This window comes from Centruroides vittatus, unplaced genomic scaffold, assembly GCF_030686945.1.
Source record: "Centruroides vittatus isolate TY-2023 unplaced genomic scaffold, ASM3068694v2 contig_425, whole genome shotgun sequence".
In the NCBI taxonomy this organism is placed as follows: domain Eukaryota; kingdom Metazoa; phylum Arthropoda; class Arachnida; order Scorpiones; family Buthidae; genus Centruroides; species Centruroides vittatus.
In genome coordinates, this window is record NW_027122231.1 from 1001455 (window position 1) to 1024095 (window position 22641).

Below are 22641 nucleotides of genomic sequence, written 5' to 3' on the forward strand. Positions count from 1 at the left end.
TCAAATTAATATATAAACAACAAATATAACTATAAACAAGAAGTTAATATTCAATAGTAATATATTATTCAACTATTCAAACACCAAAATTAATTATATATAAGAAAAACCATCAATTATAAAAAGAAAAGGTTTTTCCCAACTTTGAACTTACAACTACTTTAATCTATTTGCCACCAGGATAAGCTAAATCTAATTGAAAAAAAAAGAAAAAACACTACACAACATTTCTTACAAGTTAAGTGCCTAATCGTGCCCAAAAAAGGACTGCCAGACAATTCTCTGTCGAAAAGCAGATCACCACTGAGACTCATGCTCTCAAGTTTGCTTTCAGAAACTACACCTCACTGTTGGATTGGTGTATCATATTTTATCTGGTAGTTGATGATGATACAAAAGTGTGATGCCACACTATTCTATTTACATATTTTTGAGTGTTATGGGATCAGTCATGAACATTAGTGAATGTTCTTAAATTTTCAATTTAGTTTTTTTGGGTTTTGGGAGTTTCCATCCTTAAAACACAAAGAAATTATTAGTTTTAAGCATTTTTGTATTAAAATTAGAACAACAGTAATTATAAGTGGTACAAAAATAGGAAAGTTCAAAAATTGTGGGGTTATTTGGATTATAGAAAAATCTCACTTAAAAATAAATGAAATTATTTGTTTCCTTTTCCATTATTTAGATACATTTACCACAGCAAAACTGTTTGTTTTTTTTATTATTAATAAGCAATATGTCCACCTTGTTTATTAATTTCTTCTTAAACTCTATCTGGAATTAATTTTTTTTTTACGTCTTTGTCCTTAATTTTTACATTTCTGTGTATATATTGTTCAGGTCTAAAACATACAAAAAGAGTGTATAGATGAAAATGAAGATATTTTGTTTTGACTTTTAACTAAGATTACCTTTCTTTGCTAATCAGAAACTTCACAAGTATAATAAGTCCTCTTAATAAACAAGGTCCTAGTAGACAATATATACACAGAAATCTGTCTGGCATTGTTTTAATAAGATCTTTCTTCTCATCTGTGATTTTGTGCCAAGCATTGCTTTTTGTAATGATTCAACTGATGTATATTGCTTTCCATTTTTATGTACTTTTCCTTGCTAAGATGCCAAACAAGTTTGTATAGGATTAAAATTAGAACAGTCCAAAACATACACACCATTTACCAAAAACCAATGCCAAATTGATTCTACATTACGAATGGCCCCATTATCTTGCTGAGATTGGAAAAACTTTCCTTCAGTTTTTCTGAAAATGGCATTAGGTGCATATCTGATACCTGCTGGTATCCTACAGTATTAATGTGACCAGAGATAAAAGCTAGATTTGCCATATCTCCCTATCCAAATGCACACTACACTAACACTTCCAGCACCTTGCTGCTGTTTTGAGTGAATTAATTTATATTTCTTAATATCATATCAATAACTTGTTGCCATTTATCAGTTTACATCATGCAATGTTTAGCCTGTGTCAAAAGCTTCTCTTTGTGACTCTTATTTAGAGGCAGAATTTGTTTCATTTTCTTATTTTGCAGATGATTAGATGATTTCATAACTATGTATGTTGATGTTGATTTTGACATGTTTACAATTTTACAACGTTTACAATGTTAACAATGTTGATTTTGACACGTTTACAGCTAGATGAGATGCAAATTGACTCAGACACATTGGAAAATTGCTACTTTTGGTGATAATTCAGTGCAGAGGGTCTTCCCAGTGGCGTAGCGTAGTGGGGGCGGCAGGGGCGGCCTGCCCCGGGTGGCACTTTTAGGGGGCGGCAAAATTTTACAATAAATAATATCATCTTGTAAAAATACCTAAATAAGGGGGCGGCAAAATTTTCCTCCGCCCCGGGCGGCTGACACAAACGCTACGCCACTGGGTCTTCCAGATGCATTTTTTTGTTCCATATTCTCCACTAGAATTAATGTAATTTACCACAACATGAGAAAGATTTTCCTCATTCCTTGATGAAATTTTTAATGTATCATGTATTCCAGAACTACATTTTGTAGAAATTCATCCCTAATCTAATTCTATTCTGTATTTTATACTATCCTGTCTGCTAATTTGCATATTAATTACAGTTTAATTGCTGAAGTAGAGATGCATTTATAGCAGAGCATTGATAGGATAGACTTGTCCCAAAATGATAGAGGCCTCTATCATTTTGGAACAAGTCTATCCTATACCAATATTATTAAAATTTGTTGATATTTCAATTTTATTACCATTGTTTGATAGATAAAATTATTATTATACAATGTAATAAACCAATATTCAATTCCCTTGTATTGTTTTGTAATGTTCTTTGCAACAAATATGAAAGGGAAGAAATGACTGTTCATGTGGCAGTGACTTGCCCATCCCTACAGTGGTAGGTTGATGTTTTAATTACTTCAGCCATCTGGCTATCAATATTAGATTTTTACACAAGTCTGTGTAACTTTTATATATACAGTCAACTCCGCATAAGTCGACACCCGGATAACTCGACACTCATCATTATGTAGTCAATTTTTTGTGGTCCCGGCCAACTTACATAGGCATTAATGTTATTAACCTTAAAAAACTCGGTTTACTTGACATCATTTAACTCGTCACCACTGGATAAATCAACATACTTTTTCTGTTTTACACTTTTTAGACGTCTGATAAGTTGACTCCCTCCTGAAAAAATGAGTTCACGCCGTACAATAAGCTGTATGGTATGCACTCATTTTTCAGGGGGGGAGTCGACTTATCAGAATTCTAAAAAGTGTGAAACAGAAAAAGTATGTTGATTTATCCAGTGGTGACGAGTTAAATGATGTCAAGTAAACCGAGTTTTTTAAGGTTAATAACATTAATGCCTATGTAAGTCGGCCGGGACCACAAAAAAATTGACAACATAACCGACAAGTGTCGAGTTATCCAGGTGTCGACTTATGTGGAGTCGACTGTATATATATATATATATATATATATATATGTTACTATATACATGCAAAATTGCTCGTGTTAATTTTTTCGAATAGATTTTTGTTATATTGAGATATTTAATTACATAAATACAAATTTGCAAGATGTTTTTCATAAAATGTTGTCAATTGGATTTGGAAATAACAGTATATTTTTGTGATATTTTCTGTAAATAATGTAGAAGTCATAATGAGTAGTGACAAATTTATATGCGCACAAAAAATTTGGTAAATAACATACATAGATATTTTGATAAAATGAAGAGAAATGAAATTATAATTATAAGATATAATAAAAATATTACATTATTTCTTATGATTATAATTTCATTCATCAGTTTTATAATTAGGACTAGTTGTTGTTTGTGAACTATCGAAAATTGGTTAAGCAACAAAAAAATTAAATTATTCCTATTCAGAACATGTGCAGAATCTGGGGAGTAGCACAGCAACAGATTTTTTTTTAAAAGAAGCTTAATACTATAAGATGATTGAGACAAACTCTACAACAAATAAAAATAATAAATAAAAATACATTTAAAAGACATTTAAAATACAGTAGAGCGTCGATAAGTGAAACGTTGGTAAGTGGAATGGCCGGAAAGTGGAACGATTTTCAGTCGGACTGTGTCGTGCTGAATCGAATGTTTTTGATACTAAATTTACTTCTAAAGTATAATTTTCATGTTTTTTATAAATGCAGAAATAATTTTTAACGATACGATAGCCTCGATGATTATTATAAAAATTTTCGTTAGGCTTAAAATCGACGAAAATTCAACACGAAGCGACACGCAACGGAGAAAAATTCAACAGGAAGTGATACGCAACGGAGAAAAATTTGAACATCGGACAGGTTAATGTATTTTTTCGTACAAAGTCGGAAACTGGAACAAATCATTAACTGGAAGGACCCCAGTCCCCAATTGGTTCCACTTTTCGACGCTCTACTGTACTTGAATTTCAAATCCAAGTAGCTTTTTACATAGATGAAAGCCATTACTTTGAAATTAATGTAGAAAATTTAATAAGTACATATGTATGGGTTTGACAAATAGAAAGCCATTGTATACCTGTATGCCTTTATGAAAAAATGTCAAATTGAACCACATGTATACCTACATACAAGAAAGACATCGGCTGTACACGAAGTGTTTAGCTAGCAGAGAAGAGGGTAAGGGAAAGGGGAGAGAAAGAAGGAGAGAGAGAAGATATACAGTAGAGAAAAGTAGGATCCCTCTGAATGGTGTACATAAGGCTACAGTACCCCCTATGTTTGATGTTGGCATGCAGTTTTTAGGCTTCAAGGCTGTAGTCCTTCGAAGGGTCTAAAAGAAAACCTGAGTGTAGCAAACACCAATAATTGAGTGCCGCCACAATAACTAAGTGTAGAAGTTAGTGCCAAGTGGCTGTTAGTAAGAAGACTTATATCTACTTAATACTAATAAAACTGAACATGATCACGAATCTTAATACTACTTAATAGCTAGACAGACATTGCGAAAACAATGACAAACTAGACGAGACAAACGAGCAAGACCTAAATTTTTTTATTATTTATTTTAAATGTTAACTTACTAACTAAACTAACCTACCATAACCTAGGATGAACCTAAGCAGATGACTAAAGCTAACAAACCCCAATCTAATTAACCTAACCTATCATAACCTAACCGGAAACCAAGCTAAGAGTCCCTAATCTAACTTCCAACTAGGACTAACTTAAACTAATTGAATTTAGACTGAAAAAGATCGAAAATAAGAATTAAAATACAAAGTTCAAAGGCAGCTATATACCGACAGTTGAAACAAAGCAAGGGAAAGCTAATTGCCATCTGTGCCCCTAGAGTGAGTGCTCTCAAGAGCCCCACTAAGGGATATGAACGCAAGTAGATGATGGAATATTGTGCATGTATGAATGAGTTGGTGTGGGTTGCAAGGCCAGTTGTACCTTTCAAGAATAGCAGCTCTCGTTAAACTATCTCTAATGTGATTGTACCTATTGCATTGAAAAACTAAATGAAATGCTGTTTGGTCCTCCTGAATACCACACTCGCATTGTGGATTGTCCCCAAGGTTAAATGTATGCAAGAATTGCTTAAAGTTGCCATGTCCTGTAAGTAGCTGAGAAGAAGAAATCCAAAGAATCTCAGTAGTGTTAACATTGGGGATGAAAGTGTAGGTGAGCCTACCAGTGGTGTCATGGTCCTAGCTGTGTTGCAGAGAACCTCATGTATATAGCAATTTGAACTCATGGAAAGTGGGAAAAAATTTTAAAATGTGATTTTATGATTTGTGTAATAAAAAAATTTAGTGATTCCTCGTATTTGATGAATTGTTTACTTTATTTACACAGTAATTATTGACAACCACAATATATATTATATACATAGTTCAGTGACATTACACTTAGCATTATGTGATGCCTTCTACTACAGTTACAATTCTGTTACTGTAGAGACTTTTGTCATTTGCATTTAGCAGACCATGGAGACAGCATGAAAAAGCATTTTAGCATGAATGTCATATTCCACTTCTCCAAATCAACAAATGTAGAAAGATTTGAAATTTTTTTCTGAACAATAAATTAGTAAGTTAATTATTGCAAACAAACTGGGTGTATTGCTATAATTAACTCAAAAAACACCTATATCCAGTAGCAAATAAATAAATTTAATAAGTGTACTAATGTTTTTGTTCTTTTTAAAGATGATTATCAGATTTTCATGATAGAACAGTTTATTATATATATTATACTAATGAATTTAACATACTAATTTCAATAGTCAGCATCCATTTTAAATACTTTCAATATTAAATATTTTGTGCAAGCATACACATATTAAAATAATTCAATGAACAAAAATTATTTTTTGATACTTTAAATATATATTAGAGAATTTTGAATATTTATTTATTTGAGCTTTCATCTATAAATCACTGTTAAGGTGCCCGAAAAATTATGTGAAGAAGATAGTAAAGTTTATTTACAGTATACTAAAAAGTATCTTATTAAGATGTAATTTTTTAATATTGATATTTTTAAAAAAATAATCTTCTACTATAATCTGTTACACAATATAAAAATATTAAATATTTGTAATTTGTGTAATTACTATTATACAAATAAATTTTGAAATTTAGAAAATGTTACTGATTAAAGCCTCGACTCAAATTACAACCATAATTGCAAATATATTCTGTATATTGAAAATTTTGTGTGTCCATTAAAAAGTAACTTAATTGTTATTTTTTTATTCTGCAGCATCCTTATCCTACAGAAGATGAAAAACGCCAGATAGCCGCACAAACTAACTTAACATTACTACAAGTGAATAACTGGTATAAAATGTTTTAAATATTAATTATTTCTTGAATATTAAATATTTTTAATTAATGCAATTTATAATAATGAAATGATAGGTTTATCAATGCTAGAAGAAGAATATTGCAGCCCATGCTAGATGCTAGCAATCCAGAAACAAGTCACAAAACAAAGAAAAATAAATCTCAGTCAACACGACCTGTACAGAGATTTTGGCCAGAGACAATTGCATCTCTGCAACCTCAGATGCCAAACCAAACTACAGAAACAAACTGTGATCATCAACAAAATGTACAGTGTCAAGGAGATTCTCAAGCGGGAACATCAGGTAACAAAATTTTCAAACGGTTTTTATTCCTAAAATTTATTCAGACCATTGATTTGCGTGTTTATTTCAGGAGTCGCAGTCGATCACTGTAACAACTACTCGAGCAATTCTCGCACGGTCTCCCCGAACGGTAGCATCAGTCAAAATTGCTCTGACACAAGTCTGGGAGAAGACAGAGTGTCGTCGTCGGGGAGCGTGGGAAATCTCAGTCTAAGCAGTAATTGTATGGACGAGTGTAAAAAGTGACCAGACTAATACATGCGGCAGTTGACGCGCCCAAAAAATTTGCATTCTATAATCGTACTTGGAAATTGACAAAGTGAATAGAATGCAAATTATTTTGTTATATTGGTATGGTTACGAACGAGTCGAGAATTCTCATTAGAAATATACAAACGATAACGTTTTTAATAATGTATTATAATATGTACAGAATGTAACTTTTTAATTTTTGTAACATATTGTGCACTATTGTTTCTTTGTATTATAATAATAATTATTATTATTATATTAATATAGTCCACTTCCATAAATTGTTAAAGAGATATTTCAAAACTTAATCATGAGTTAATCTTATGAAAAGTTTTTCATTTCTTACCACCATTTAAAATTCTCATGATATAGATAAAAATCAAGTTTTTATATATATATAAATATATATTAATTGTATAGGACTTTAAAATGCAAAGTTTTTATATTTTATTTAAACATAATTCTGTATATTTATAAATCATCAACCATAAACTTTTTAACTGATTAGTTTTATTTGAATTAATATTCAATATGTTATTATTTTATGTAATACTTAAAATTTTGTTAGTGAGAATATTTTTGTTGTTTTGTTATTTATGGTTTTAATACCGATGTTATATAAAGATTTGTTACAACACATGAATCCAAAATATTAAACAAATTCTTTATTGAAATTTATGCAGTGATTTTTTATTAATATTCATTATTATATTGAAATATCAAATTCTTCTTTATATTTCAGAATCACACAAAGTATCATCCTATTGTTTTCTAAATTTAAGTTTAAAAAGGGAGACCAAATAAAAGGAGCCCTTCATTGCAAAGAAGTGCCTTTTATACAATCCTACTTTAAAGTATTTCGTATAAATTAATTTTTATACATAAAAAATTGCTAATTTTTGTATTTTCAAAGAGGTATGCATAAATTTTTGTTTCACTTAATTTAGTTTATGATTTGTCAATATTTAATTTATGGAAATTTATGAATAATAATAAGTATATTGGCATCTTTTACACAATATAAAGTAATTTAATTCCCATTAAGTAACTCACTACTTAACATAAGATTCCTGTTTTAGATTATCAAATAAACAGAATAGTAAAATAAGTTCAAACATAAAACATATATTAACAAACAGAATTTACTATGAACAGAAAATTAAAATCTGTAGGAAAAAAATATTTGTACATACATTTCTATGCAAATCAGGTTGCAGGGAGCTATACATTTTTTTTTTTTTTTATGATGTTTGTTCTAAATCTCATCAAGTAGGTTAACCATAGAAAATAAAGTCAGGGTCGGCAATACAGATAGTAAATTGTTTTTTATCTTAAAAAATAATTATAATAATAATGGAAGTGATGGTTAACACGTTACGTATTTGTAAAATCTCAGAAATATAATAATGGTAAACGGGCGAAAGTTTAATTCTGTAGTTAAAATTGTGCATATTTTAAAAGAGAATTGCGAAATATATAAGTTTTCTTTAAATATTTATACTATGATGGAAAGAAAATTTTGTTTTTCTACTTAAATTCTACAATAATAATAATAATATTTTGAAACTTTGCCAATGTTTTTCTCAATGAACGTAATTCGGATAACAATCGTCAGATGGCGTTCGACGATATACGGAGGAAGGAGATACAAACTGGCGTGTTATCCGCATCACTTGTTTACTCTTAATGAAAACAGACTCTAAAAAGTAAGTATGCTTTTACGTGCTATTCTATTATTTAACCATTATAATTAATTTTTACGCACTTAATCATTTTTCTCCCTAACGCTGGCCATTTAATTTTCTTCAATTTTTGAATAGAATTAAAACAATAGAAAATTAAATTTAATATATATATATATATATATATATATATATATATATTAAAATTAAAAATATTTTTTTAACCATTAAAATTTAAAGTGTTTGAAAAGTTTATATATTTTTAGGAGACATTTATTTTAATTGAAGCGCTGCGAATTTGCAACTTTTTATAAATTAATTTTTCGTAGAGTTTACTTCTTAGAGGAGCAGTTGACAGATCAAATAAACATATCCTCATTCACTAAATTGATTAGAAGTATTATTGAAAGATTTAAAGAAAAATATTTCTAGAAACTTTGATGAATAAATTCGGAAAGTTATTTTGCCCTCGCAACAGTGTCTCCGCGCTTAAGTTATTCCTGTGTAACTATATTATTCAAATGATGATGTAGATTCTGCGCTATTGTTGTAGTTGATGATTTAAAAATTAAATTAAAATATTGCTATCGATTTCTAATATCGTTAAGTTAGAAGGTCGAGGATGAAGAAAGACTTAACCTGATGGCACTTGGTCATATTAGGGTCATTTATACATATAGATACCGTTTTAAAGATAAAAGACGTTTCACAATTTACCATGTGTTTTATATAAGGTTTACGTTTCTAGAATTTACAATTTAAACTTTATTTTTTCCTTATTAAAAAATTAATGTAAAAAAAATGAATAAATTTTTTAAAAAAAGTTTGAAATTCTTAAGTTTAGATCCTCCCATTTAATAGAATTAAAACTGACAAAGAACATCCTCTTAAATTTTATATTATCCAATTGAAGCGATTGTCGTTTGATAAAAGTAAATAAAAATTCCACTTCCGAAAAATGATCCGTTCCGTTCCTCCAGAGATTTTAGAAACTGAAAAATTGATAAATTAAATATCCAGTTTAAGGATCAAGTTTGAATGACGCAAGCCTGACTAATGACGTCAATTAAGTTGTTTAAATCATCATTAACAATACTTACAAATTTGCTACTAGAGGAAAACATCCATCAAATATTTAATTCGGGTGACAGGTCGTGAACTTTTAATACAAACAATACGAGTTCCTGACAATATTCGGAGATAGTAATGAAAAAAAAAATGGCGGAAGATTTAGATTGCAAATTGTCTTTCTTTTTAATTATACAATGCTCCTGTTTTTTTAAATTAACAGCTTTTTTTTAAATATTGATTGTTTAGATTGAGGAGTTGATCTTTTTCTACTTCTGATGGCCTTGATTGATACTTGCTTACGATAAAAGATTGAAAGTTCGTCAACAGTAGACAGAATATTTTTAAGATTAGCATATGACTGGTGTATAAATTGCGAAATTCACGCATGCTAAACCACTTTAATCCGGTTTATATTTGTAAATTGCATAGATCTGTAGTAATATGTTGGTCAGAAAATCGAACAGGAAGGCTCTCCGAGTATCTCGGCCTATCTGCTGACAACTTGTAGTAGATGATTGATAAATGGTATTTGTCGATCACATGTCGATTCAGAATGTTATCTGAAAGTAACACGCATTAACGTTGTTTGCATCAAAATATCTTTTTACTTTCTTTAGGTGAGTGCTACTTTGCTCATGTCTAAAGAAGATACGAAAGAAAACCAAGACGATGAATCGTGGGATATTCCCGAACCACCGGATGGTGGATGGGGATGGGTCATTGTGGCTGTCTCGTTTTTGTGTAACATGGTGGTGGACGGTATCAGTTACTCGTTTGGCATATTTTTTATGGAATTTGTTCAATATTACCGCGCTCCAAAGGGTCGTACGGCTTGGATTGGCTCTCTACTTAGTGGATGTTACTTGAGTGCGGGTAGGTTAATTTTAATCACTAATTGAAACGTTTATGGTGGTTTCAATTTTACGTCCACTTTTCTGAATTTTAATTTCAAAATTTTCAAAAATTTCAGGTCCGATTGTAAGTGCTTTAACTAACAGATTTGGCTGCAGATCGGTGACCATTGTGGGTAGTATTGTGGCAAGCATCGCTTTTATATTGAGTACCTTTGCACCATCTGTCGATGTCTTAATGTTGACTTATGGAATCATGGGAGGTGAGTTAGAGTTTATAATGTAACTCTTAACCTTTCTACGTTGTAAATTATTGATATTTTGCCAAAGGAGGGATCCACGTTGTTTAAAAGATTAATTTTCTTGTTAATTGATGACTTGTTGATATTTTATGAATCAAAGTCAACCTGGACTTTGATGTTTCGCTGATAATTTTCGAAAGGAAGTAAGAAACAAAACATAAGATACGCAAAAAAGTTTTATAACTAAATGAGCACTTCTATATTTTTCTAATAGTAAATCACACACATGGATTTTAATGTGAAAATATAATTTATACTTAATAATCTTTCAATTAACATAAATACATTTAATATTTTTATCATTATAAATATTTATTTAGATTGGACAAAATAGTTTTGATCTAAACAGCTTAATAATCAAAAAAGTATAATACTAATCAGCTTATATTTAACACTTTATATTCCAGTAACCTCCTTTGGTTTAATATTGTAAACTATATTTTATGCTTTTGTCCATTTTGGACTTTGTTGTGTGCAGGATTATGTTACATTAAAGTGTTTTAATTTGAAATTGTGTGATTCTCTTCCCTGGATATAACAAGTCCTAATTCACAAGAAAATTTAAACTGAACAAAGGCATATTATATAAATAACTAAGAATAAGAAGCATGTATCAAAATGTAAAATCTTCACATATGCTGACAGTTACTTATTTATTCCTATTATCTTTAATAGGGATTGGATTTGGTTTGATATATCTACCGGCCATCGTAAGCGTCAGTTACTACTTCTCTACTAAGAGGGCCTTTGCCACAGGTATAGCAGTATGTGGTTCTGGAATGGGTGCCTTTGTCTTCGCACCTATCTGTCAAGCCCTGTTATCCATTTACGACTGGAAAGGCTCTCTCTTGATATTATCCGGATTGACACTAAATTGCATGGTATTCGGGGCATTAATGCGCCCGTTGGAATCTGCTGACGATCAGAAGACAGTAAGCACTACTACAGAAAAGAGAGAGAGCAAGTTCGATCTCATTCAACACGATGATGGAACACTAGAGACCAAAGAATTTAATACAGAACCCGGAGTTCAATCGAGACAAGATCTGGACCAGATGAATAAAACTACGAGAATGCCCTTTATAACGCTTTCTAGTATCGGAGAAACTTTAAAACCCGGTTGTGAAGGGAAAAACGGAACAAGAAAATTGAGTCTTTTACAATTGAAATCGAACCTAGTTATGGTTCATCCCGATATGAACCACAAACCAATTTCGCCTTCGACCGTACGCGAAATTTCTCGACGGAATTTGCAGTTTCCGATGGAATCGACCTCCAGCATAAGTAATATTCCTCTGTCTAATCGAAACAATTCGGTTATAGGAGATTATCAATCGAGAAGAATATCTCGAAGAAGAGTTTCTATAGATGTACATAAACATACGTACAGAAGAGAATATTATCGTCCCATATACAGAAAAGATATATTTTATAGCGGAAGTGTCACCAGTTTGGCTCAATATAATCAGTCGCAGAAAGATATAAGAACTTACGTAGCTAGTGTCACATCGTTACCGAAGACAGATGGAGAGGAAGAAGAAAGTTCTTGCGTTTCTCCAGCCATAACGGTTGCCTTAAAGGAAATGCTTAATTTTTCCCTCTTGAAAGATTGTTCTTTCATGCTTTTATGCATTTCCAATATATTCGGCATGATGGGTTTTTACATTCCATTCGTGTATATAACAGACAGTAGTACTTTGAAAGGAATACCTAAATCCGATGCCGCATTTATTCTTTCCATTATCGGCATCACAAACACACTAGGGAGGATGGTTTTTGGGTGGTTTGCTGATCGTCCACGAGTATCCTCCTTGTGGGTAAACAACGTTTGTCTTCTTCTAAGTGGAATATGCGTTTTATGCATACCGTTCACCTTAACTTACCACGACTGTACTCATAGTCTGCACTTTTTTTGCAGTATTTATATGTAAGTAAACTTAATTTTTATGTGTTTAAAATGTATTGATGCACTATTTATCTGATAAATTTATGTTTTGTCCAATGAAAAAGCGATACTCTATTACACTAGGCAAGATTTCTTTAATAAGGAAAAAAATACAATTTATTTTAATCAACCTTGACTTCTGAAGTAATCTTTAGAGACTATTTATCATGTGATGGCCACACTGCAATTAGGCGATAATCGTCCGTAGCATTCATTATTCTTTACACTTCATTACGAAATAACATATCCTCATTTCATTAATTAATATTTAAAATCCGATTTTCTATCGTTGTAATAGCGCCACACGGAAACGAAAGATAAAAAAATCTACTTACAAATTCAGAATGAATCAGGTGATACGTTATTCATAAAACGTTTGAAATTTATATCACTTGACCTTGTTGTCAGATAAAGTCAATTGCTTCAACATTAAAACGACCAAACTAATTTATTTTTATTGCTCTGGATACGAAAAAACAAAAAAAGTAAAATGCCAATTCTTCAAATCTAGATTTTAAAAAAATATATATATATTATTTGAAATTTTCATATAAAAAATATGATATAAAATTACGTCATTTAAAAAGATTTAAGTTGTGAGTCAATCTTAAATATAAGAAACAGATTCCGGAAAAAATCGTAAAACAGAAATAAGTTGGCAAAGCTTGTGTTTATCTTATCCATTGCCAAGTCTCTGTTTACTACTGATGTGAACAAAGGCAAAATGAAATCGAAGCTGTGAAATGTCATGAATTTTGCTTACGTTCTCCCGTAAAATTGTCGTGTTTCGCTTTATTTTTTCCTATTTAGCATTTATTATTATTTGTAAATTGTTAAAACCCGACTAAAATTTCAACTTATTTGCTAAAAATTTTAACGAAGTTTAAACTATTTCTACTTTTTCAGCGGCTTACATGTGCCTGACCTCGATTATTTTAGTAGATTTAGTAGGATTGGATCGTTTGACAAACGCTTTTGGACTGCTGAGCTTATTCAGAGGAGCAGCATCCATTATAGGGTCACCTGTTGCAGGTACGTCGTTCAACTCTATCTTCTTAAACTTTGTTTTAAAAAATATATATGTTTTAATAATAAAACAAATCAACTTTCAGGTTCTATATATGACATAACCGGAAGTTATACTTTTCCATTTTTCGCTGCTGGCGGAATGCTTATTATGGCGGCAATTTTATCATCCATCATACCTTTTGTTAAAAAGTGTTCGAACTCTAACGAATTAAATCAGCCCCCTATATCATTAGAAGAAACAGAAAATGGGGAGAGTGCACAACAAATGATATAAATATTCTGTTGTAGGAATATAGATATTGTATATATAATATAATATAATATAATCTACAGGAGGTGGATGCAGAATAGGAGAAAGAAATCGCTTTTGCGATCTGAACAACGAATATCAAAAATGGAGAAGCGAAAAAATCAGATTTTAAAGCTTAAAATATTTAGGTTGAAGTAAAATATTTAAAAATTTATTTTATTTTCACCCTAAATATTTTAAAAGTATACTGTATTATACAGAAATCTGCCTCTATACATTTTATGTGTACATAGATTATATTAAATGATATAATATACAATATAATATAATCTATATATTGTATATATAAATAGAATCTATATAATTCGAATATTTTATATTATAAATTGAAGAAATGCTTTTTTTTTTTTTTTTTATACATCAAGTGTTTCTTTGTATAAGTTTTCTTATACGAATTTCTGTACAATAATTTTTATTATTTTGTAATTAAAAATAAATATTATTGTATCGAATTGTTGTCGATTAATTTCGATTGCGGGGTGAGGTAAATTCAAGGTTTTTATAATTAAAATACAAAGGTTTAAATGAATTATTACGGAAGTGGTATTATTTATAATGGTTTATAGTTATTGAAAAAAATGGTTTTCCTTGTATCTAATCTAGAATGTGATGTAAGGCCTGGATATCCTTGAAACTTGTAGAAATGAGAAGATTTTAATAGCTCAATTGGAATTAAAAGAACAAGATTTTATTCGCTGAATAAAAGTTAAGATGAATAAAAATAATAAAATTTTAATAAAAAAACTATTCTCGTTCTTAGAATCTAATATTAAGAACTGTTTGTTGCGATGAAATTACATCAAATATTATATAAATAATTTTAAAAGTTTAATTAAATAAAAATTTGTTTATTTTTCATATACACGCGATAATTGATGTACTATGGAGTACTGTACAGTACTTATACATAATATTACTCAATGTTATTCACTTCATTATTTTATCACCTGCTGCTAATTAAAAGTAAATTAAGATTTTATTTATTTTTTTAATAAAATATTTCGAATCGATTTCTACTTAACAATAAGAATTTCACTATATTTACCTTTAGAAAGAAAAATAATAATAAAAAATTTGGAATTATTATTCAAAATTAAGGTCACAGAGACTATAAACAAGATCGATAGATTGACAAGAAGATAAATATAAGCAATACTTAACTCAATATTTATTATAGTGTGACTGTAATCTCCGAAATTAATTATATTAGTCATAATGAATTAAATTAATGCCGCATTACATAATTTACTAGAAGTTAGTCATATTAATTACACGGGGAGAAATTTCATATTTATATCTAACCAATTCCAGAGTAATTTATTTTACACCTTCACATGTTTACAAATTCTAACCTTATTTTAATTCCATTATAGGTCAAATAGTTATGACATATTATTCCATTATCTCGTGATTATATAGTTCTAGTAGAGAATATTTCAACAATAAATTCTGTTACGGTTGAATATGCTGGTCTTAAATAAATAAATATACAGTTAAAAAATTTAGTCCTCGAGTTGGATAATAAAATTTTAAATATAACCTTGAAAAATGAACACTTATATACAGTAAAACCTCTGTAAACCGAATGTTTTTATCGTTTTGAACAGGTTTTACTTAAAATTCTTGGTTAATGTTACCCTAGGTATACAAAATGGCGGCTCGTCTCTGACTCCAGCATACAGAAGCGAAAAAACAGTGAGGAAATTCTTTAATTCTCAAGTAAACAGTACATAAATCCTAAAGAAGGATAATTTATGAACAGATTTGAAAACGATATTTTTAATTTTTTATCAGTAGGAAAATAAATTGTAATATTTAATTAAAAAAAATTATGTAATATTAGTTAAAGATTATATAATAATGAGGATGGTGTAACAATAAATAACCTTCGAGAAGAAAATGCTGTTTAAAAAAGAGAGAGAAACAAATAAGTTATTTTAATTATAAATAAATGTTGATCTAATCGTTAATTATAACATAGAAAAAAAACACTTGGAATTTAAGCGTAATTATGACAATTAGAAACAACACTACAGTAATAAATTGTGAATAGAAATAAAGAGAACGGTTTTAAATAGAAAAAAAAAAATACTAAAGTAATGACGTTACAACGTAGAATCTACAGTTGTGTTCGAAAAAAAATGTCGTTTGCAAGTATCAGAAAATCTTATCGTAAATCTTTGAAGGAAATGTTATGTAAACTTGCACAGCTACTGTATATATATCTGGAGAAATTTAATGAATACCGTGACTGGAGCGGGATGCGGAAGATCCCATTCTGGAAACGAAAATTCTTATCTTATAATTCTGACCTTTACAGAATTACTAAAAGACTCATTTATAAATAAAAATATACATTATTCATTAAATGAAAATAAATGTAAAAGTATTTAGATGGAGTTTGAGTAGTAAACAACTTTTACGATTTTCGGAATTTAGCTCGTAAATAAAACGTTTTCTGAGAGGAAAGTTATGGAAAACATGCGCTTAGTATTTGAATAGACGTGTACATATAATATACATTTAATTATAGTTTAATTATAAAAATTTAAAATTGTTTTTAAAGATTAAGACGTTTTTATTTACATCATAAATATGAATATCGCAAGTAGTTATAAATTAAAATTATATAATATAATATCACTACGCAATTGAGGTTAAATTATAGACTGATACTCATATTTATAGCATGAATTAAACTTTTAGTGCAGCAATATTGTATTTATGAATAGAAAGACGTATTAATTAAAGTTTATATTATTCTAATTTACTTTTTTGAATGAATTAACCTACAGATTAGTCGTAAATTTACGACAGGAAGGGCAAACTATAATTGAAAGATCTTCATTCATATTGCATAATACGAATAATTAAATTCTAAGAAAGATTACAATTTGTTTTTAATAAAGGAACTGGCAAATTATATATTGAGGTTATCAAGGTTAGCTTAAATTTAAATAATAAGTATGTGTATAATACATATATAAATGCATATATATAGATAGATAAAGAAATATGTATACGTAAAATGTGTAACACAAAACAATATTTACGTCAGCAATGGGCATTTAAAGCAAAATTCTCATATCTGTATTAACAAAACAATGCTTAAAAAGACATTAAGATTATGAAATCTAATAAGAGAATTTTACATTTCTCGGTTATTTTAATGGGAAAGATAATTACATAGATATTTATACTTGGAATATAGACCTGTATTTTAATTATTTCTATAGATTCTTTTAATGTCTTGCAAGTATAATAAAAATTATATTTGAAATTTTCTCATTTTCTTGGATTTAGAGAAAATGGAAATACAGCATTAAATTATAAATTAGTTTATTGCGAAGTAAATAAAATAAGATCAATAATCTAAGGTAGTAATTATTCATTATCTAAAAATACAATGTAATAAATTAAAGATGATAGTAATTTAAAGTGATATTTTTATTGCCGTGGGGGATCTTCACAGAATTGGATTGGACTAATGTAATAAGGCAACTCAACATACCAGCGACCTGCCAAAAGAGTGTCTTCAGGGAGAACTGTTTACGGGAAACTGGCTCCTAATTAGGTATTATTGATAGATACGTGAAGAACACCCAGAAAACACCAAGCGACCAGCCCGTCGGTCAAGTGCAAAGCCGGGATGTTCAGTGATTTATCATTGAACATCCCGGCTTTGCACTTGACCAATGTTCAGTGACTTATCCATTCGTTCACTGATGGGCGGATCTCCCCAGCCACCAATTTAGACTTTGTAATTTTTCATGGGAAGTCAGTTATTTAGGCACGAGACAGTTCTCCAACCTTCATCCATATCCCATTTGTAGGATCAGATCCGTCAAAAACAGGAGAAAGAAGTCGCCGTGTAGTCTATTGTGCTCCAAACGAAACAAATTCAATTAAGATATTAAAATGATCAATTAAACATTTTTCATGCGAATAGATGCATAAAATACAAAAAATATTTTTATTGTTTAGTTTATTATCTGAAGTTAATTTCGTATCAAATGAACTTTTTGTAATATTTTCAATATTACAAAAAAATTTAACTAATTTGTATCGTTAGTCGTGTAATTATTAAGATTATTTATGCAAATTAACTGAGCGAAATATCTCAAATTTATGTGTTCATAATAAAAAAGAAACTTAAATATTACTGAAAAAAATTATAAGAAAAACAATTAAAACATTCTACTAATGATCGCTTTATCTTTACATAATTTTACTTTTTATCATTAATGGCCATTATACATTTTGGAGATTCAAACAGAATGAGACACAAACAATTAAATTTAAACATAGTACAAAATAAATTAAATTAAACATAAAATATTCAAGAAAACATTACAGGTAACCTTCGTATAATACAGGTACTTACGCAACACGATTTCGATATAAGATGAAATCATCTGTTTATCTTATTCTAGTTAAATGTTCTTCCAGTTTCTACAATATAGTTCGCCAGAGTACAGTAGATTGTGCAATTTTCTTCTATATATTGAAAGCATTTCTCTGTAATGATGAAAAATTTTTATTTATCATGGCTATCTTGTGAGAAAATTGGCATGTAAAATACTATTATGTGCTAACAAGTTGTAATTTTATACACTAGAAATATCCCTTTGGCATTTTGTGTGTAAGCTGCATGTTCCTTGTAATTTTCGTTTTCTTTTTCAATATGTGTTCTTGAAAATAGCTTTTAATTAAATAATTAGTTTGAACAAGTTAGTTAAAAACATAAGTGCATATCATCCTGAGTGATCAAATCGAATTTTAAATAAGTTTTGTAATTCATGTATTGTTAAATGAAATTTTCTGAATTAAATAAAACTGGTTTTTCTTATGTGACAGATAAAAATTTATAATAAAAAAATTGTTTGGAACGTAAGCTTACTGTTTATATGTAATGTGAGTCTCGCAAAAACCGATTTTTATAATAGTAGGACCTAACTATCGTGTTATATGAGGGTTATTTGTACTCTGTTATGAGTATGTAACTCGTACGTTTAGATCGAAGTGCCTCCGTGCTATAAGAAAACAATAGTCCAAGAAGAACTCTAACCTGGTCAATATGGCTTTTCTTTTATATTAACACATTTTCGAGTGTCATCTTCTCTTATCTCACAAAATACGGCTAGTTTTCGGGATTACAAGATTGAGCTACAAGTGAAAAATTGAGATGCACTTGGGCGACTTACAACTTTTTGGACTACTTTAAAATAATTTGGGCTTTATTTCAAGGAATTCTGCTTTACGTTTTAGAAAACCTATCTGGTAACCTGCCGTTTACCTGCACTTTATTCGTATTATTATTATTATTTATTAACGAAAATAGCATTCTGCATATTTAGTCGTATTCCGTTTCCTTGATAAATTACATGGCATTTGGCATATTGTACAGAAATATTACATATTAAGAATATAATATTGCTCAGCAACATTACATTTTTAAAAGAATTGGCTTTTGCTTATTTTATCTTTTATGGTATAACTTACTTTTTTAACTGTAATTCAAAATTTTGTAAAATTTAATATATAAATTTTGAACTATTATTAATTAGATTGTATCTAGAAATGTTTGTCTATTCTACTACAAGATGAAATCCTATAAAATATCTATATTTACCTTAAGTTTATTTCTCTAAATAGTAAATAACCTATTTTTCAATCTGATAAAATACAAATATGTCAAATGAGTTAATAAAGTTGCATTAATATTTATTGATTTCTACAGCCTTTAAAGAATATCTGCTCGAGATCAAACTGAACCCTTTAAGAAAGTTATTATTAACTTTGTAATAATAGGTCAACACTGATAACATTAATACAATAATTATTATATTAACTAAGATAATTGTCATGGCATAACACATGAACATTTAAACGTTCAAATTAACTCGTAATACATAAAAGCTCATAATTAAACATAAATAAAATAAAATCTGTAAACGTAATTTATAAGAACTATTCAATACATATGTAGTTTAGGTATATATTAAGACCAAAGTTACAAGTTCGTGGGAATATAAAGTACCAAAACTGCAATAATAAATACGTAGGAATTGAAAAAATATATTTAAGTGTAAGTAGGTTGATAGTATGTTTTATGTTTATTTTTAAGCATTCTATAGTTCAAAAGTTAAACTACATAAAATCCAGTAAAGAATTGCGTAACTTTCCTGAGAAAAAGAAGTTAAAATTATGTTATGAAATTTTATTTTATAAACTTTTTATATTTTTATTTATTATAAAATGGTAGAATGCTTAATTCTGAAGGTAGTGATGAGTTTAATTTAAAAAAATAAAAATAAAAATGCTATTAATAAGTAAAATCTTCATTAAGTCCTTTCCTACTTCAGATAAAACACATGACCCTCCTCAATGTTCCCACCCCTCGACCTTTAACCACCAAAACTTAATAGGATCAATTCCCTAATACACAAACTTCCCAGTAAAATTTCAGAAATTTTCGACAAAAGGCATGAGTTATTAAACTTTAAATTGGGTGAGCAAAATCGTCCTCCCACATACACACAAACATCCATACATACAGAAAAATAGCCCCAATTTTTTTTTTTGCATTTCTTGACATTTCAAGGTCACCGAGTCCAAAAAATGTAAAAATCTTGGGAGTTCATTTTTTGACCGAGCGCCATACTTTCCTTCTGTTATATATAACAGAGCCGAGAAAATTCAAATCTGGTTTATTATAGTTTCTAATTTCTACTCATTCTCGTCCTTATATCATTCTTATAATAAATTAATTAATAAAGAATGACTTGTTTGTTAATTAAAAAAGAATAGAACTGAATAATATTCTTGGAGAACAAAGAGAGAATAATTACAAAACATAAAAGAAAACTTGTTTTTTGGGAGATACTTTTTCAATCTAAAATAAATCATTAATAATTTAGTACGTTTACATAAAGCTCATACTTTAATTTTGAATTGTGTATGTAATTCTAAGTGATAATAATAAAGTTAAATACCTAAATTTAATTTTTTATAATTTTACGTACAGTACAGTATATATGATGAAATCAGTAGCGCGTTAAAGCTTCATGGGGTCCAAGCAGTGCCGTAACTAGGGCGGTGCCAGCAGTGCCCAGGCACAGGGCTCAGACTCGGGGGGGACGTAGAAATGACCTGGACCAAGTTTTGGGGCATAGTTACAGAAGCTTGCACCGGGCGCATAAAAGGCCAATTACGGCGCTGGGTCCAAGCAAAATTGAATTAGGGATTTCCGCGTATAATGTCCATTTCAGAAAGTTTTCTTCTGGGAAATTTTTTTGGAAAAATATTTTCTTATAAAACATTGGATGGATCTCCTTTTGATGGAGGCCCCAGGCAATTGCCCTTTTTGCCCATAGGATAACGCGCCACTAGATGATATCCGCTTATTGTCATAAGTATTGTAAAGGATCGTGATTAAGTTATGAACAAAGTTCGGATCGGATATTGCTGCTCATCTTTCAGTCGTGGTTCGTAAAACTGATCAGAATTTATAATCCATTTTTTATTAATGACGTGCATTAAAAATATCGAAATTAAATAACTTTATTTCATGAGTAATTTTCTTGATAACAATTAACTTATATTATGATTTAAAAAACTTTAATACTGGTATTTAAAACTATCGAAAGAAATTTGTAAACGTATACAAGCTATGCTTTCAACGTGTAAAATGAAATATATTAACATATCCGAAGCATAAAAAACAAAAATAAGTGAATTTTTAATTGTACAAATCTAAGACAATTGTATTTACGGTTCAAAAGCGAATGTCAAAGTCTTTATTTGAATACGAATTTCACATTTTTAATTAAAAATATTTATTTAATAAATTACTGTAATACTAATTAATATTTTATTCGTATAAGTGTAAATCTAAAAACTTAAAATTACAATTTATGACAATTTATTTTCTATAAAATTTATGTGAAAATTAAAAATGTATTGTAGATAATTGTCATTTACCACAGATATTTATAAAAACGCATTTTTATCATAATAATTTATATTTATTATATTTGCATTATAATAGAAATGCCTTCAATCAATTTCTTCTAGATCTATATTATTTTAAAAGTGTATTCTATTATATGAAAGAGATGCTTGTTTTATTTTAATTACAAAAATTATTTCTATAGTTTATATGTTCCATAGTTTAAATGATTTTGTTTACTGAAAATGTCATTTCTATAATGTTTTTTATTCTACTTTCTACTCTTTTTTTAATATTGAAATACCAAAGATGCTATTCGTATATATTACAGATAGTTAATAAAGATTATAGAAATTTTTTAATCTCTAGAACTCTCCGAATTGGAAAAATACATTTATATCTTTAACCGTTAAATTGCATTTTATCACTTAAAAAACTCGATTTTAGTTGTTAATAGCGCTTCTTTCTCCGTTCTTTCTGCATGTTTATAAAATATATTTGCCCTATTTGCAGGATACTTTTACCGTACGAAGACAGGATACTTCTATATTAAATGTAATAGACAGGCAATGTCACTCACACTAATTGCAGCTCATTCGATGTCAGTACGGATT

General features: G+C 29.1%; 2 protein-coding genes across 8 annotated transcripts in view; both read left to right on the plus strand.

The window, feature by feature from the left end:
• Window positions 1-7538, plus strand: part of LOC136976803 (homeobox protein PKNOX1-like) — a 62837-nt gene extending 55299 nt beyond the window's left edge. For 5 of the 7 annotated variants that reach the window (XM_067272175.1, XM_067272177.1, XM_067272179.1 and 2 more), the window contains 3 exons: window positions 6247-6323; window positions 6405-6634; window positions 6705-7538. In XM_067272175.1, coding sequence (XP_067128276.1) covers window positions 6247-6323; window positions 6405-6634; window positions 6705-6880 — 483 coding nt within the window. In that variant the 3' untranslated portion in view covers window positions 6881-7538. The remainder of the gene's footprint in view (window positions 1-6246; window positions 6324-6404; window positions 6635-6704) is intronic. The other 2 variants (XM_067272180.1, XM_067272178.1) reach the window with 2 other exon arrangements.
• A 1829-nt stretch (window positions 7539-9367) lies between these two features.
• On the plus strand, window positions 9368-14823 carry LOC136976801 (monocarboxylate transporter 12-like). The gene is given in 7 exon segments (XM_067272172.1): window positions 9368-10164; window positions 10257-10512; window positions 10610-10753; window positions 11468-12675; window positions 12677-12719; window positions 13644-13769; window positions 13850-14823. Coding segments are annotated over 7 exon segments (1971 nt in total). The 5' UTR covers window positions 9368-10161; the 3' UTR covers window positions 14041-14823.
• Window positions 14824-22641: the final 7818 nt, after the last annotated feature.